General features: G+C 39.9%; 1 protein-coding gene across 1 annotated transcript; it reads right to left on the reverse strand.

Annotated features, from left to right (window-relative positions):
• Positions 1–104: 104 nt before the first annotated feature.
• Positions 105–15,548, reverse strand: LOC108598284 (CG15615). The gene is made up of 4 exons (XM_033293534.1): positions 15,490–15,548; positions 743–995; positions 601–690; positions 105–539 (listed from the first exon to the last, which is right to left on the reverse strand). Exons 1-4 carry the CDS (start codon positions 15,546–15,548, stop codon positions 105–107), a joined length of 837 nt encoding a protein of 278 aa, XP_033149425.1.
• Between the last annotated feature and the right edge of the window lie 2,573 nt (positions 15,549–18,121).

Here is an 18,121-nt window from a genome sequence, read left to right on the forward strand (position 1 = left end):
TCTTTGACGCAGCGCAATAACTGAATTAAGCTTTAGCAAGTTTATTAAAGTATCTTAATTACTAAACATAATTTAGACAGACAGCTTACTATTTAGATATATGGCTACGCACCCGGAATTCTTAAAGCCTGTGACTTGTTGGGCAAGAGCCCACTAACTGGCTGCAAGCGCGTCGAACTCCCCCGCCCTGTGGCTTCGCGTTTCCACACCACTTTGCTTATATCATTGTCCTTGCGATCCCAGTCAGGCTGATGATGATGCTGATGATGGTGATCGGGCGCTGGGAACCACTCGCTTATGACTACAGGCTTCCAGATTTTCTTCCAGCCAGGCACCCATATGTCTTTATAGCCAGGCACCCAGATCTGTTTCCACGCCTCCTTCCATTCCAGCTTATCTGTCCAGATTTCTTTCTTGGCTGGCTTCCATACCTTCTTCCAGTGCGACTTCCACACCACCTTCTTCTTCCACAAATCATGGCTAGTATACTCCCAGCCCTCTGGATCTTTGCCCAAAAACTTTTCGCCAGGTATGCCCACCTGTTTGAATTTCAATTGTAAGTTATAAATTGCATTTAGTTGGCAAGCAAAGTAAACTTACCTTAATGACTTCCGGCGTCCAGTACTGTTTCCACTCCGGCACTTGTATTTCTTTCCAGCCTTGCACCTTGACCCAATGCGGCTTGTAGATCTAATAAGCAATTGCTTAGCTTGGCTTTAATTAGTAGAGCTGCAACACTTACTTTCTTATAAGAAGGCACCCAGATTTGCTTCTTGGCTGGCTTCCATATCTTCTTCCAGCCCTCTTTCCATGTCACCTTCTTCTTCCAATAGCCCTCATGATGCTCATGCTGAACATGATGCTCATGCACCTCATGCTCGCTCTCCAGCCCTAGTCCAAAGTCATGATCTATGCGCTGCTCTGCGCTTTTGCCACTTACAGCTTTGGCCACAGCTGCCAGCGATGAACACAACAAGCGCGATGAGCAAAGCAAACTACAAAAGTAAAAAAATACGTTTAAGATTCGTCATAAAGTTAAAGAATTAGGCAACAGTGGCACCCAGCCCCAAATACATAAATCTTCGCAACAGGTTTTAACTGGGTCGACTGGCTTTGTTAAGCTCATTCTGCGTAGTTTTCGCATTGTTTACATTGTCAGTCTGTCTGGCTTGATCTTTATCAAAGGGAAATGTTGCAGCAACTTGTTGCATTATGACACATGCTGACCGCTAGGTTAATGCTATTATTAAGCGGCTTAAGTAACTTTCTTAATATGAATAAAGCTTTACTGAACAAGCAGCAAGTAGAGCTTGAGCAATAAAATTATTGCCCAAGTAGAAATGTATTTTGAAATGAAATTAAAATGTATAACAAATATCTGTGTTATGCACTAAATTTCAAAGTTTCACTCTAATTTTTCAAGTGAAGCACAATACACTCATGACAAATTGTATGTAAATTAAATAATTATATTGCATTAGTTCCACACTTTGCACTGTCAACAAATTACCACAAAATGTCGCTGGATTCTCATAGCTGAGCCGAGCTGCACTTTAAGCTAAATTAAAATAAAAACACTGTATGCACTAAAATGAATTTTGGAGCAACGTGCGCAACTTTACAGGCCACCTAAGTGGAAACAACTGCTGGCTCTGAAGTTAGGATAGGTCGGTTAAATAAGCGTTGGCGCAGGCTGCAAAGCGAAATTGAGAGCGAAAAGACTTTCGAACGAAAACGAGAGCGCCGAACAAACAGCAGCTGATGCTCAGAGACCTTGAATTCGAGCTAACGGTTAAACAATGTAAACAAAAAGAAACAAAGAGAAGCTTGCGTTGTTTGCTCTTCAACAGCAGCCGGTGTCTGCTTTTTTGTTTTGAGCTGCGCATTCGCATTATTTCAACTCAAACGCGTTGGAGCATGTCGCCAAAGAGAAAGAGCGAGCGAGAGAGAACGAGAGCGAATGTGGTAATCGTAAAAACAAGTCTTTTGGAAATGCAGGCGATAAAAAGAGCTGCAATCAAACGCAGTGGGAAACCTTTTGGAAACGTGTTTGGTGGAAATGTAACAATTGATCAAAATATTGGCGAAGCAAAGCATTTGATTTGGACAAGTAGTAAAAGCGTGTCGATTATTTCCTGTCTTTAATGTAGGTGCATATTAAAAGCAAATACGGAATTTGTTTTGTTTTTTTGTTAAATAGTTTGTTTTATTTACAGCCTAAGCAATTGCGTGTTTATTAAGTGTTTTAATAATTCTCTGCTCGCTGTTTGTTGAGTGCACAGCAACTTGGTCAGACTCATGCGTGTGGCTTGGGCTTATATAAGAAATCAATTGCAATTGGAGTAATTGCATGTGTATGAATTAAATTTATGGCAACTATGCTTTAGTCTTCATTATGTCAAACTTCAAAGTATGAGCTGAAATAACTGGAATGCAATAATGCATTAATCTCCATAAGGAAGTAGTTAATTTATTGCACATGATTCGCACCAAATGCGATACTAAGCCCAAATTAATATGCACTAAAGTAAGATAAATGCAACCGCCTTGGGGCTGCTGCATGCGTGCGCCAGCAGGAAATGCAACAGGAACTTGCATTTTGTTGCACATGCGTAGCCAACAACAACCACATTTGTGTCCACAGAGATATCTGTTAGCTTGCCCCTGGCCATGGGGCAGTGGCAGTGGCAGTGTCTGCTGCCTTATGTGGCAAGTGGCGTAGACTGTCCAGGCAATCTCATATATGGCAACTGATGTGGGAGTCGGCACGTTGCATAAAACGTTGCAACTGAACCACTTTTACTTTTGTGTCCACGATTTCATATTTATTTATCACGTCGCTCTGATCAGTCAATAGGCGCTGGGTGTTTAAGGGTGTCTGGGTTCCGGCATGAAAATTGGAGCAGCCAATTGTCCAAGCACTTCCTGCATGCGCAAATATTTCGTGGGCGTGTGCACATAACTTATTCGGTTTGCGAAAGCTGGCAAACAACATGTAAATTTGCTCCATACTATGCACATATGAATACCTTCTTTTTTTTTTTAAGCACTGAGCCTTTTACTTCCGTTTTGTCATTGGGCTTCCTGTTGGCGCGTGAAATTAAATTTGGAGCGTCTTTCACTCAACGTGTTTTTTATTTTTAGCTAGTTTGCTTATTTCACAAGCTGCAAACGCTTTGACCTCTGCCTATTTAGGTTTTCAAGGTTATGCATAATTTAATTTGTTTTTGTCAACAAAAGACTTAAGACACAAACCTGCGTTGTAAACAATTTCAGCTCGCTTACATTATGTCTGTCTTCATTATACAAATTGTATGTCAGCAAAAGATAAAGGGATCCATCGAAAGAAACGTCCAGAAAACATTTGCATTGAGAAATATTTTTCAGCTTTGTACATTTTCAATAAATTGCTTAGATAAATCAAAAATTAGCTCAGCCAAACGAATTATATTAATAATCTTCTCATTAATTCACCAATTCGCTCTTAGCCTTATTTAGTTTTACTTTTGCATTAGCTTACTCTCACTTTATCAGTGTCTAGTCCAAGTTAAGCTCAGGGCTATGCTTATCTAGCTGTAATTAAAGCAGTTGCCATTTGGTATTCGCTCCGTTTGCCTGAAACTCACGGGTGCAGAAATAATTATGGCAATTAAAAAGTTGAGCAGATTTGTATTTGAACTGATTTGATCAGTTAAAGCGCGCGGCTACAATTTGTATTGGCCACGCTTGAGGGCAGTTCACATGCCTTGGCTGACGTCATTGCCTTCTTTGTTGTTTCTACGCTCTTTGCTGTTTATTTTTAATGCACCCGCGCACAATTGAGAGTGTGGGCGAGTCCAGACTGCGATGTCGACGCTAATGGAATTAATTGCTATTTGTGCGTTGAATGCTAATAAAATCACCAAGACCGACAAGCAGAAGAAGGAGCAGAAGCAAAGAGGAAAACAAAACAATGATAGGAGCTAACCCAGCAAACATGCGCAGCAAATTAGACAAAACTTGAATGTCCTAATTAGATAAGTGCGAGCTGCAGCAAACTCAACATCTATACCGCATAATTCATTAAGCTGAGCAAACACACGCAAGCCCAAATACACACACGCACACACAGAACACACACACACATACGCTCTATACATATGTACTTATATGTAGTATAGAGAGTCGCCGTCGGACATATTTGTAAAACACTCGTTAATACGTGAGTCAAATTCACAATGCGAGGATTTTATAACTACAGCAACTAAATGGTTTTCGCTATGTGTGTGTGTGTGTGTGTGTTGGGCTGGGCATTAACGTGGCTAAAAAGCACATCATTACGCGAAACCCTTGCCGTACTTATGGCAAACATATGCAAGCCATTAAGTATACGCAGAGCCGTGCAAAGCAAAGTACAACGCTAAATAGCATTAAAACACACAAAATGCAAATTGCGGTGTGTTTGAAAGATTACCTAACGACATAAGCTATAATTAAATGCATTTGTGCATTTGAAAGCAAACTAAATGCTTGATTTAAAAAGTTTAACAGCCGCAGGAACTGAATATGATAAGCCGAACGTAAATAGCATTAAGGTATGATAAACAAATGAGTAATTAGAAAATATTATTATTATATTAAAGAGCTATAGGCATAGGTTATTTTTGTTAGTAAGCAAATTTACATGAACGAGCTTGAAACACTCAAATAATGATAATGTTTATAAAAATAATAATATTTATTTTGAGTTATAAGCCTTGGTGTCTTTAAGTCTTCAAATCTTAGGAAATTCAAAATAGCGCAGCTTTCTCTACAATCTCTACCATCATATCATAACAATTACGTGTAAGTGGCAATGAAAATGTCGAATGGCCATAAACTTGGACGACTTAAGCTTTAGCTTAAATTTATTTTCGCTTTAGCTAGTCTTTTAGTCTTTTCGACTGCACTCAATGCAGTTGGAAGCCATGTGGAAAGTTTTATATTAAGTATTACATTTAATGCCCCATTGCTGCTGTGCTCTCCTGCCTGTGATAATATGAAACCGATTTTATACGATACATTCTGTAATTGAATTAGCTTTTTCACTTTAGCGTTGCTGTTGCGCCAATTCCAATTGAACTTGACTTAAAGTTTGATTGTCAAGTGGCTTTAATGTATCTAATGTACAAGCGAGAGAAGGGTTTGGGGCACACACACACACACACGCAAGCTGTGACTTGTCGTAATTGCATTGGGGCATTGATTTTCTTAAAAAGTGTCTGGCTGGGCTTGGCTTAAGTTTGTAGCATGGAAATCGAGTGGAAATTTGATTTTCAACTGCAGACGTAATTTGCTTTAAGTTAAGAGCACGCGACCGAGAGACTGAGAGAGCGCGCAAATATTAAATTTAACTGTGCATTATAATTAGCATGATGAAATGCCCTGAAGCATGCTACAAAAGTTTTTGCTTATTGTGGCAAACTTGGCTGCCACCTTGCCACACATTGTAACACACTTACAATGTATGTATGTGTATGTCTCCGCTTTTTGTATTTCGTTGTGAACAATTCATTAAAGTGTTGTTTGCGTTGTTGAAGTGCTTAGCAGACTGCAGCACTTGCCACTGTGCTTGGCAAATTGTTTCGCCATGTGCCACACACGCGCGTGCAACAGTCTGCTGCCCCAGACTATTGTGGCTGCTGCTGTTGTTGTTGTTGTTGTTGTGCTATTGTTGTTGATTTCATTTGATTAAAATAAATGAGCAGCTGAAAAATGAGTTGAGCAAACTAGTTTCAAGTGCTTTTGCTTGTTTCGCAAGTTCAATAAAAAGTAAAGATTGCATCAAAGCCAAGGTATGCCGAGTTAATATTTTTATACATGTCATTGTTAGGTGAAGTTTAATATGTAAGCAATGCATACTTTTGATATTTGCCTGCCACATAGCTTGGCTGCATGCTTACGTATGTATTTCCCCTGAGATTGCTCGGGCGAGTCAGCTGCAACATTTATTGGACACTTTACATGGCAGCAGCAGCCGCACCAGAGTGTGCGCAACATATAAAAATATTTACCTGCATAGTTTGTCTTGTTATTGTGGCACGCTTTATACATAAATTCCCAGCACTCATATATCTTACAGTTTGGCAATTAAAATGTTGTCAATGCTGCAATTTTTACAGCCATACATTTATTATTTATTCTGCAATTCGATTTTGCTTATATGCATTTATTCTTCTCTTTTTTTTTTTTTTGGCAAAAGCTGCTGCCAAGCCAATGCTTTTAAGCTGTCAAAACCATAAGATCTTAGCGCAGCAAACTGACAACACACCCACCCACCATTTGGCTGACTCATGCTATATAGTATATGCTTACTCATCCTTTGTTATTTTTACTGACTATTTGCATAAATCCGCAGCGCTGTGTGTGTGTTTGCAGTTGATCTTGAACAGCAGCAGATTTTACGTTCGCTCATTTGTATGCTGCGTTTTCTTGCTGCATTTGCTACAAACGCGTGAGTGTGTGTGTGTGCTATGTAAACACTTCAGTATGCAAGCGCTGTTTATGCTGTTGATGTTAATAGCAGAGTTTTCTCAGCTTCTTGCTGTAAGTAAATTAATCTTTACTTTTTTTTGTTTACGCTTAATTGGATTGTGTAACTTGCAAGCTTTTATTAAATTTGAAACTTTAACAACATATTTTCATAAAATGTGCTGCAAATCCCATAAGCCGTAACTTTTGGCATTCACATATATTTTAATTACTTGTTAGTGCAAACAATTAACACGCGTTTGCCATAGCATAAATACAATATGCTTGCCACACTTGCCGCGCCTGCTGACAATTTAATTAACAGTTTGCAACGTAAATTGCCGCAAATGGCAATTGCGTCTGCTTTAAATGCAACAATTGGCGGCAGAACGTCTGTTTGTATTTCAATTATGTATGTTGCATTGTTTTGTGGCCTTGTTAAGCAACTAAATGTGCTGGCATGTTTGCTAGAAATATTTTTAATGCTTACCAAACATGCGGCACACGCAAACTAATGCTTAAATAACGCTTTGCTTAAAAGCTGCAAACAAACCGCACCTATTACGTATACGCTAGGTATGCTATTATATAATCAAAACATTTGTTTCCCAAAGATATGACCAGCCAACCAATTCTTCACCCTTGTTGTAATTTCAATTTAACACTCTTAAACGCTATATATATTTTTTTATACTGTTTTATGCTATTTTATGTTTGCGTGGCATAAACAATTAAAAAATAAGCATAAGCATTATAAGCTAACTATGCTATTTTATGCGGGCGTGGTAAACCAAAGCAGCCAACATGTTGCAAATAAAGTTACATCAATAACAAAAGCTCGTTACATCAAGAACAAAAGGTCAACCTTTGAGTTGCTCTAACGCAGCGACATGACATTCGATATGAGAGTTTGATGTTTTTTTGGACTCATGCGATGCATCTGAACAAATCTGCATTGAAATTTATAAGTTGAATGATTTTCGATATTTGCTTAAATTGCCAAAAACGAAGACGACATCACTTCTTATCAGTTTTTTAACTTTTAAAAGCATTGTCTCAGCTAAAAATATTCGTATTGAGTTTTTTTCTTAGCTTACTTTACTCATTATGAGATTATAAATAAACATATGGTGTTGTGTTTCATCAAGAAAACTTATTTTTTGACAAACTTACAATGCAAACAAACAATGCTGCTGAGTTACTTCCAATTTAATTTCTAGCTTTGCGAAATAAAAAATAAATCTGCAGATTAGTTTTATGTTTAATTTCAAATAATTATTATTTGTTGTTGTTCTGCAGATGTTTTAGTTGTTCAGCAACAACGACAAAGTCTTTTGTTACATCAATAAACAAGGATTGTGTTATAAATTATTGGCTTTCTTAAATTTAGCGCTCATTAGGCTGCTATTTTGGAATCATTTGCAGGAATTATGCGAGCGCAGTCAATTGAGAACGGAAACCAATTGATAAACTACTTACCATACTTAACTTCACCCATCATATGGCGTTCAGGTTTACACAATTCAAATTGAATTTTTACATTCAAGATGAATTAAGTTGTTTTTAAATTACGCATACATTCGATTAAGCAAAATGGCAAAATGTTGACTGCTTTTGCTTTTACTTTTAATTTAATGCATTGTTAGAATATAGAACGCTGCTTAATGCCAATAAAAATCTAAGCACATAAGTCTGCTATAAAGCGGCAATTTAACAGCACATAATCCCTTGGCTAGCTTGTGCTAATGAAGTGCTTTAATTGTTATACTAATACTTAACTGCGTGTGCGTGTGACCACAACAATTTAACAGTAAATAATCTAATAATATATAAATATTACAAGCACTGCGCAAATTGTTTTGTTGATAGCAATCTCAACTGCAAATGAAAATGTTTGCATTGCTTGTTAACAATTGTGTTATTGCTGCTGCTGACTTTGAAGCTACTTTTATCCTTGTTGTGCTGCTAACAAGGAAACACACGTCATTTGCCATGCACTCGTTTTATAAATTCCTTGGCTTTAATGCGTTTATAGACAAGTTTTAGCTGTGCAACTTTTAGTTGTCTTTGCTTGCTCCATATTACTATGACAGATTGCTGGCTAATGTGGCAATTTGATGCTTTTATGTTCATATACTTGCCATGATTGATGGCTGCCTATAATTTGTGTGTGTGATGTCACTTTATGCAGAGCGAATCTGTGCCAGTTGCCAATAAGTTGCCAGCAAGTTTGCTAAATGATTGATGCACTGGCAAAAACAAAGCTGCAAACAAACTAACTTGTTATGCAAAGCTTACAACGTGCAGCTAACTAACTAACTAACTGGCAACAGCTATTGCAATTGCTACTGCTGCCACAGCTACTGCTGCTAATTGCAGGCAACTGTAACGGAGACGGCGAGTTGCAAACAAGCGCAGCGCGCGTTGTGCAATTTAATTGTTGTAAGGCCCGGGCTAAGCTTGCTCGCTGGCTGCCTGACGCTGTCTGCAGTCTTAAGTTGCAGCCCTGTCGCGTCGCTTTTGGCCGGAAACGCGAGCAGTCGAGTCCACAATAAAAGGCACAGAGTTTTCTCCAGCAGCAGCAACATCCGTTGGCAACATTTTATGGCATATTTAGTTGCACCTGCACCTGGCTGGGCTCATAAAATGCATTGTTTTCTTACGGCCAAGTGGCCGATTTATGCGGCTGGCGTTGCAATTAGCGCGCGCGCCAACACATGAGGCGTATACGCAATAACAGCACAATGCGTTTTGTACTTTATGTGCGGCTTATTAGCTTATTATTATGTGAAATTCTCAACCAAAGGCTAAGGCTAACGCATGTGGCTGCATTAAATTAACGAGTAATTGCACATTAAGCATACGACTTGTACGCCTAGAGCCGCCAGCCCAAAAATCATGCCAAGCGTGTTCAATCAACACCTTTGCCTGGGCTTAACAACGCGCTCACACACACACAATTGCGCAAGTATGCGTGCGTGGATTTGATAAGCAGCACACACACACACACTCGCATAGAGTTAGGAGCGGCGTGGCGCCCCACTCATCGCGCTTTGTTTGCCTGGTTGCCACACTCTCATTTAGCGCCGAGTTTGTTTTGTAATTGCTTTCTATTGTTGAACTGAAAATTGCAAAATGTTTGCACTACTTGCGCCCGCGCCACGTTAAGGAGCCAAGCGCGGCGCCGAGCGGCCCCCTCAGCACTCATTTGACTAACGGTGCACATAATTGGAAGCCCTGGCAACGTTAAACGGCAATTGTTGACAGCCCAACATTGCGCTTGCCACAATCACGACATTATAACGAAATATGTATATACTTACTATACTATATATAGAGAAAAAAGCAGCCAGACTTCGACAGCAAGCAAATATTATGCACAAAAGGTGTTTTATAATTAATTTTCATTCAGCAGCAGACAGACGTTGACATTATTTTTGGTGGGGAATTGGTTAACAAGCTAAAGGAATGAACAACAGACAGACTTTAATCAGCCAAATTGTTTGCTTGTTAGCTCATTGACATTGCTTGAGGCCTGAAGGTTTCACTGGGCGTGGCCGCACCACTTCAATTGCCGGCATGGCGTAAGTCACTGTGCATGGATTAATCCCTTTTTGTGTGGTGAGCTGAACTTTGGCACATTAATTAATTGTTTATTGTGCGGCTCGTTGGCTGCCACTTTAGTCAAGGTGGCCACGAGGTCGTGCTTTATTAACAACAAAATGCGCCGGCTGTTTGCTGTATCGTAGTACGGCATAATGAACTTAATGACCCAGGAAGTCAAGTACTTGGCCAGAGCTTAGTTCATTCATTTATTTCCGTTGGACTTTTGACCTTAAGAGCAGCAAGCTCAAATATTGAACGAATCAAGATTCTAAAAAAAAATTTAATTCATGTTACACGTTACTTATCTACTTAAAGATAAGTATGTTTGGCATATAAGCTATGCAGATTACACTTGACTAACGCTCACACACACACAAAAAAAAAATTGTAACTTTGCCAACAATCGAAATAAATGGCGAGTTCAAAAGGCAGCCGAAAATAGAGAAGTAAACAAAAAGTGTTCGCGTTGATTTTGTGCCTCTGTGTGTGTCTAGAATTTGTGAAAAATTTATATTTTTAGCGAGCAACCACATCAAGCCCCGAGCCACTGAACCACAACTACATATTGAATGCATATAAACAAAAAAAAATACAGCACGCGACAGTAAAACAATACACGCAATGTTTTTAATTTTTTGCTGTTGTTGTCAAGCGATAAATTATGTGTACATAGAATAAAGTCATAAATAATGCAGCAAATCAATTAGAACAACAAATGGTCTGCACAATTCATTGATAGAACTAAAAGTGTAAAATGTAATTACAAAGGCAATAATTTTTTGCAAAACATATTTGCGCATTGACAAAACAAATATAAAAAGTGGATGGCTTCATAAATAATAAAATAAATGCAGCCTAATGCGAATTCCATAAAAAGTGTTCAACTGTTGTTTTTTGTGTGTGCTGCAATTAAAATTAATACATAAATGCTATTTATTTATGCTTGTCTATGTTTGTGCAACTTCGTAATTGCCAGCACGTGCCCCAGCAAATTTCGCTCTGAGGCATATAAAAAACGTCGGCATACTTTGCTTAAATTGCCAAAGTTGGCTGGCAATAAGTTTATAAATTCGCATATAATAATATAAATATTTACGGCGGCTGCAAATGTTGACAGACTGTTTACAGAATATCATAGCATGCGCTTGGTGAAGTTGAAGGGCCGCAGGCAATGAGCTGCGGCTTGCATGAAATGAAACAAGAGTCAAGGATTGATGGGGCGGCAGGAGTTATGAGTTATGTGGCAATTTGCAGCTGCAGACGGGACACTCGAGTGGCTGCCACGTGCCGCAAGCTAATGAACAGCTCGACGCTGTGTGCGTGTCGTTTATTAATTGCAGCTTTACTGGTCAGTTGCACCTTAAATATCACGTATACGCACCGTTTGCTTTAAATAAAGCAGCTGCCTTTTTATGTTGTGCTGCATATAAAGTCGCCAATGTTTGCCAAACACAAGCATTCAAGTCAAGTCAACGACATTGCCCCCATACGACTTGTTAACACATGTTTATCTCTCTCTCTCTCTCTCTTTCTCTTTCTGTATGTGTGTGTGAGCCTGCCTGGCTGGCCATTAAATTTATGAAGGCCTTCAGCGTGTTTTGTGCTGCTATCAATAAAGCAGCCGCACGGCTTCTGCCACAGCCACAGGCATTGCCAGCAGACAGACCAAAAATTGTCTGTCTTGAGGCCTCAAGCTGTCTGTATGCTCAGTCAGAAGTTAATTTGGACAGCAAGCCACAATCAACACTTGGGCCATGCACTGCCAATTCACAGCTGCAATGTGTATATATTTTATTTCCATTAGTTAGCGCACTTGAGTGTAAACCTCAGGACAATTTAATTGGCATTTAAATTTTGTTTGCAAGCTGCAAAATGTTTGCACTGCGCTTAGAATTTCAAATGCTAACCGAGCATATTTTTATTAATTAAGAATTGCTATGAACGAAAACCCGTTTGCAGCAGACTAAACAGCATAAAGTATTTGGGCCTAAAAGCTAAGGACAAAGCAAAAAAGGAATACTAAGGATGCGGCATGAATATAATTGTAAATTGTGTGGCAAGGGCCTAGACACAAAGCAAGGCAAAGCAAATAGTTACAGTTAAATGTAATACAGAGCAGGCCGCTGGGGAATTAAATGAAATTGTTTGGCATTTGGCATAGCGTGAATTTAATAACCATTAGCTGAAAGGTATAACTAACTTAGATAAAGTAGCAGATAATTAAAAAGGCAAAGTGACTACGAATAACCCTTAAGACCTTAAGCCAAGCCTTAAGCTATAGTACAGCAGAATAAACACTTTTAGTCATCAACTTAAATGCTTAACAACGTATTGAAGCAAACTTAAGACTGCAGGCTTATGCAGGCTACCAGCTAAGTAGCCAAACAAATGAAGCTGCTGCATTGTATTAGGGCTGGGATTTAGCTAGAGGCTTAGCGCAAGCGTAGGACATCGGCTTGGTATTAAAAATATGTGGCACATGGGATTCCAATCAGTCTATCAAAGCCAGCCCAAGTGCGCAGCAGACGACGCTCCATAATTTGTGCTGCCAAAAGCAATAGTCCTGCCATTGGCTGCACAGCAGTCGCTTGTCTAATGAGGACACTATCAGTGCTATTTCGTCTTGTCTGTCTGACTGTCTATCATGTGGACCAATGCGTCTCGGTCTGTGCGAGCGCAGCTTTGATTGATTAAGTGCCTGCATTTGACACGCTCCTTGACGCAGCTTCGTATACGGCGCCCCGTTGAGCGTCGTATAAAGTTATAAACAATCTATGCTTGGACTGCCCGCACACACACACACACATTGTAAACATTTGTTTTTATGAGCCAGCAGGCACGTGTCAATGCACAGGCTGTGTGACACTTTTAGCCACATTACATTTATTACTAATACGCCACGTAAACACTTAAAGCCCACCACAACAAAGGCCTACAAAGCAAACAAGCCGCTTCCGTTTGCTGTAGCTCGCGCCATTTGCAACCAACGTCAAAATGTGCCGACACACACACAAGCAAACAAATCAAACAAATACAAACATAAACACAAACACAATGACAATGACAACGACAACGCAGGCCAAAAGTTTTGACACAGCAAGGGCCAGCAGCTATTGTACTTTATTTGTATTATTTAAATACTCTACAAATACGTGTGATATCTAATAAAACGAATACAAAACCATAAACAAATTTTGTGAAATTTAATTAAATATAATAAGTGAGTTAAAGTGTTGAGGCATTTAATACAAATTCAAATATAAAAATGATTTGCATATTATTTATGTTTTGTTATATTTTAAATGCTAGGCATTTAAATTCAAATTTGTCTATATTATTTATGCATTTTATTTTGTAGCTTGCGCTTAGCAGTGTATTTTACAAAATTCGTATATTTTGATTAGTACGTTTTTATTGTTTTTTTAGGCAAAATTTATATGCTTGCAGTTGCGCGCTCACTTTTATTTATTTATGTAAATAGCGCAACGTGACAATGTCAAATGTGCTACCGGAAATGCTGTCTGCCCGCTCTGGCTCACACACACACACATACACAGCCAAACACAGACATATGCATAAAGCCTTTGCTAAGCAGCTAAAGGAGCAGCACACGTAAAAAAAAAGTAATAATAATCCAGCTCATAAACCTGCTGCGCCCGTTATTATGCACTAAAAAAAAAGCAGAACGAGACGACTGTGTGTTTGTTTGTGTGTGTGACTGACAAACAGCAGGTGTTGCTTAAAAGAAAAATATGCGCGCGTGCCAAAAAAAAATACAGAAAAAATATATTCTAGGAAAAAGCACAAACTCGCAGCCAAACGAAAAGACAAAAAGTTTTGCGTTGTGTTTTTTGCTGCTTTTGACATGAAGCCTGCCCGCACTGTCTAAATGAAGTAAGATTTGGTCTGTTAAATGTTGCAGTCAGCTTGGCTGGCTTGTTTGTCTGTCTGTCTGTCTATCTGTCTGGCTGAGAGTGAGGGCAGTGCTGTTGCTCGTAGGCAGTACGTCAAGCCAGGCGCGCTGACATGCTGTTGCCAACGCATTGTAGGCTGCACTTTTCCACACCAAAGCAAATGCAAAGCCCAAAGCGCGGAGTGTGCCAAAAATGAATTTCGCTGGCAAAACAATGCAAGGAAATAAATTTCGATAAAGCCGGCAAATCCGCTCAACGAAATAGCGAAATAGATTCAATTAATTTCGCATTGAAAGTGTGTGTGGAATTGAAATTGGGAACTTGCGCGTTTTACAGTTTGAATTTCACTTATTTCTCGACCATTTGCTGCATGTCTAAGCTGTTGCTGTTGCTGTCAGTTCCTGCGCCTGTCCGGCATAACTGTGTGTTAATTTTACGCCTGTGTGCGGCAAGTGTATATGCCACTTTGTTAGCCTGTCTGTCTGTGTGTGTGTGTGTGTGTGGGTGTGGGTTGGGTAGGCTGTTTAGTGTGTGTGTGTGTTTAGAGCAGCGCACATGTTGAGGTTAAGTTTTTGCAATTTGAATTAAGTGCACGTCGTTTTAGGGGCAGGCATAGCAGCTTACAAAAACCAAACGTTGCAAATTGTATGAGCGTGTGTGTGTGTGTGTGTGTGTGAGTAGGCGGGCGGGCTTGCTGAAAGGAGGGCGTGACGTGCCGTTGAGTGTTAGTTGCTGCCTGTGCTGTGATGTTTTTATTACGACTAATTGCTCATTTGCAGCCCAGTGCCAGCTGACTGCCGTAGTCGTCCAGTCCCTGTTCCAGTCCCTGTGGCCGTGGCCATGCTTCGGCTGCTGTGTTTACATTTTCGGGTGTGTGCTCAGTGTAGCGTTGCAAAGATCAAAGCAATTTAAACTCGGGCATACTCTTGTTCTGCACTAATTATAATTATTGGCGCAGCTCAGAGTTGCAGATTAATTGCTGGAAATTGTAGCAGAGCAATTACACTTCACTTCAGCATCAACAATTCAAACAATTACGAGGAGTAGTTGCTAAAGCTAGTTAAATTTTTATGTGCTGCTGACAATAATAAAGAATTGCAAGTGTATCCCATGCTGATTGCTTTTTGCACTTTATTTTGTCTGGCTTTAATAGCCACAATTTGGCTTTTTAATGCAAACACATTAAACATATTTCTTGCTCGCTGGCTGTGCTAAAATGATTTGCTTAATTTGTTTTTAATCACCGACCCCTGTTTTTACGGCGCTCTCTTTACTTTTATTGTGTGCATTGCTCTGTGCGCTTTTTATGTTTTTTTTTTTTTCCTGGTCATATGAAGAGTCAGCAGCAACAACAAGGACATACAAATTTCGCACACAACGTTTATGTAAAATAGGTGACATTTGTTTTATTGTCATGGGCTGCGGCATCGCCGCTGCTGACTTTTGTTAACCCCACCACCCGCTTGGCTTTTTGGCATACCACTTACTGCTGTTGTTGTTACGCTTGCTGTTGTTGTCGACAGTCACATTTACAACCATGGACCCAAAACATTGCAGGCACGCTTTCATTTTAATTGCACACATGCTTCAGTAAGCGCCGGCAGCAGCAGCAGCGCGCACAAGTTTGCGCGCGTTTTTTACAACTTAACATGGTCGCGTACAAAATACCTTCATCCTTAATGGCAGCGCAACAGCAAGTGCGTGAGGGAGAGAGAGAGAGAAAGCGCTGCAAAAAATGCTGCCTGGCTATTTTGGGCAACAAATTCAGCACTCGCCTGAATTTGCAAGCAGACAACAACTGTTGAATACAAGTACACACACACCCATACATATGCACACACACACACACACATAAAAGCTGCAGGCGCAGAGCATAAAAGTCAGCTACTTAAACGCAATTTAACTTTAATATGAGCAGCCTGGGCAAGTGGCGTGGCGACCACATCAACAAATAAACATCGTCCTGGCGTAAACAGATTTGCCGAGCGAGCTATAACTATAAAAAAGATTTACTAGCTTAAATTTATGGCCTTGGCTCGAATTGGATTAGCTAGCTAACGCAGCAAGAATAACAACAGCAAGCAACAAAAGCAAATAACATTTGCCTTTGCTTTTAGCACATTTTGTTACTGCTGTTGCTGAAGCCTTTCAAACTGTAAATGCTAAGTTGCTAGCAAAAGTCGGTAGCACTTGCTTTAGGCAGCTAATTGAAATGTAAACGCACAAAGCAAACAAAGGACTGATACAGCTTCAGCTGCAGGACAATTGAAACAAGCAATTTAATTACTCAAATGCCAAAACAATTTCAAAGCTAGTAAATGAAAAGAATATTCGTAGATCTGCTGCAGCACTTTAAGTTAAACTCTTTGGATATCATTTCGAGCTGCTGCTGCTGCACTTGATCTCGGCTTACAGTGCCTTGGGGCTGCGTTTTGTGTGTAAATCGTTTTAATTTCTTACACATTTTATATGCAGCTCATTTTACCAGCGAGCTGTGAGCTCTGAGCTGCGAGCTGCAGCTGCGTTGAGAAACAAACGAAAATAAAAACTAAATAAAAAAGCTGCAAAATCAGATAGCAGAGCAACAGCAGCAGCAACAACAACATACCTTGGGGTATGTGGCAGGTGCAGATACAGGGGCCAAAGTGCCACTTGCCACGAGCTGGCGGTGGCGGTGTCCGTGTCAACGTAACTTTTATTTCCCCTGACGAGTGGGCAGGCAACAAAAACAACAACAACAACAACAAAATAGTGGTATGTTGTTGAAGCGCCGCCTGCTGCTATTGTTGTCAACTTTTTTTTATGACAAAAGCGCAACAGACGCGTTGTAGGCGTTAGGGGCGAGCGGGGTTAGCTTAACAGTTAAATGGCGTGGGTTGTTCGCCAACGGAACTGGGCACAACAACAACGACAAAAAAATATTTACTAAAACGGAACTAGCAGCCAATGTAACTCCATATGTGTGTGTGTGTAATGTATTAGGTGAGATATTGCATAGGACCACGTAACCAAATTTATGATGTCGTTATTTACATGGCATAAACTTTTGTTGCTCATGCCGCTGCGCGCTGCTTGCCGCCAGCTGCAAATAGATTTCATGCTTTTGCTTCTTTTTTTCTGCTGCTGCAGTTGCTGCTGCTCCTGCTGCTGCTTTATGCGTTAACACACCTAGAAAGTAGAGTATTTAAGAAAGGTCGCCTCGGATTAACATTTGTGACTGCTTTGAATGATTGCAAGTGAGTCAGCGCTGCAGCAATCAGCAGTTTGTCGTTTAATGTGCAGCTGACAATTGCTGCTTGCTGTGTAACTTAATCAGCTTTCAACTCAATTCCATGCAATTAGTTTGCGTTTATGCTTAGTCATGCTTACTCGCTCTTGTTAGTAAAGCATCGCCGCATCGTTAACATTTATGCTTTGATTTTCAACTTGAATTTCTACTTAGCGCTTTTTATTGCAGTGTATTTTTAAGTCAACATTTGCATGCAAAAAACGAATGTTGCTGCGCGTCCTTTTTTTATAATAAATTCTACGCTATTTTAATTGGATTTTATCTTCCCGCTGCCATTTTTACAACAAACTCGCCGCTTTTAACATTGGCGTTTGCTTTTGTTGTCATTTTCATGCAACGTTGGCTTAAACTGCGAGAAAATTGCCAAATGAAATGCTTGCGAGTAAATAACTGACAGCGTAAAAGCGACCAGTTGCCAATGAGAAAAAAACGCAGTAGCAGTGGCCCCCCACCCCACCCCCCATCAATGCTTTGACATGTTAAGGCTGAGCATGGGGTCGCTTGAATAGCGCTGCCGTTAAACCACAAACACGCACAAAGGGTATGGGTAAATGCCAAAGAGCGTGCCACAAAAAAAAATCATATATATATATATATATAGGACTGCGCATTTTGACTTGAGGCAACAACAACAAGAGAGAAATTCAATTGGCCAAATTAGTGAGGCAACACTTCGGCCAACCAACATATGAAAACTTTGTTTGTCGAAGTGTGACATGACTTTAAGCCCGCCTAGGCTAAACTTTGCATATGACGCGTTCAATAAACAACAATCCATATGTCAAACGACCATCACCTGACCCGAGCTGGTTGAGCTGGCCGG

The sequence above is a fragment of the Drosophila busckii genome, chromosome 3L, assembly GCF_011750605.1.
Source record: "Drosophila busckii strain San Diego stock center, stock number 13000-0081.31 chromosome 3L, ASM1175060v1, whole genome shotgun sequence".
Classification (NCBI taxonomy): Eukaryota; Metazoa; Arthropoda; class Insecta; order Diptera; family Drosophilidae; genus Drosophila; species Drosophila busckii.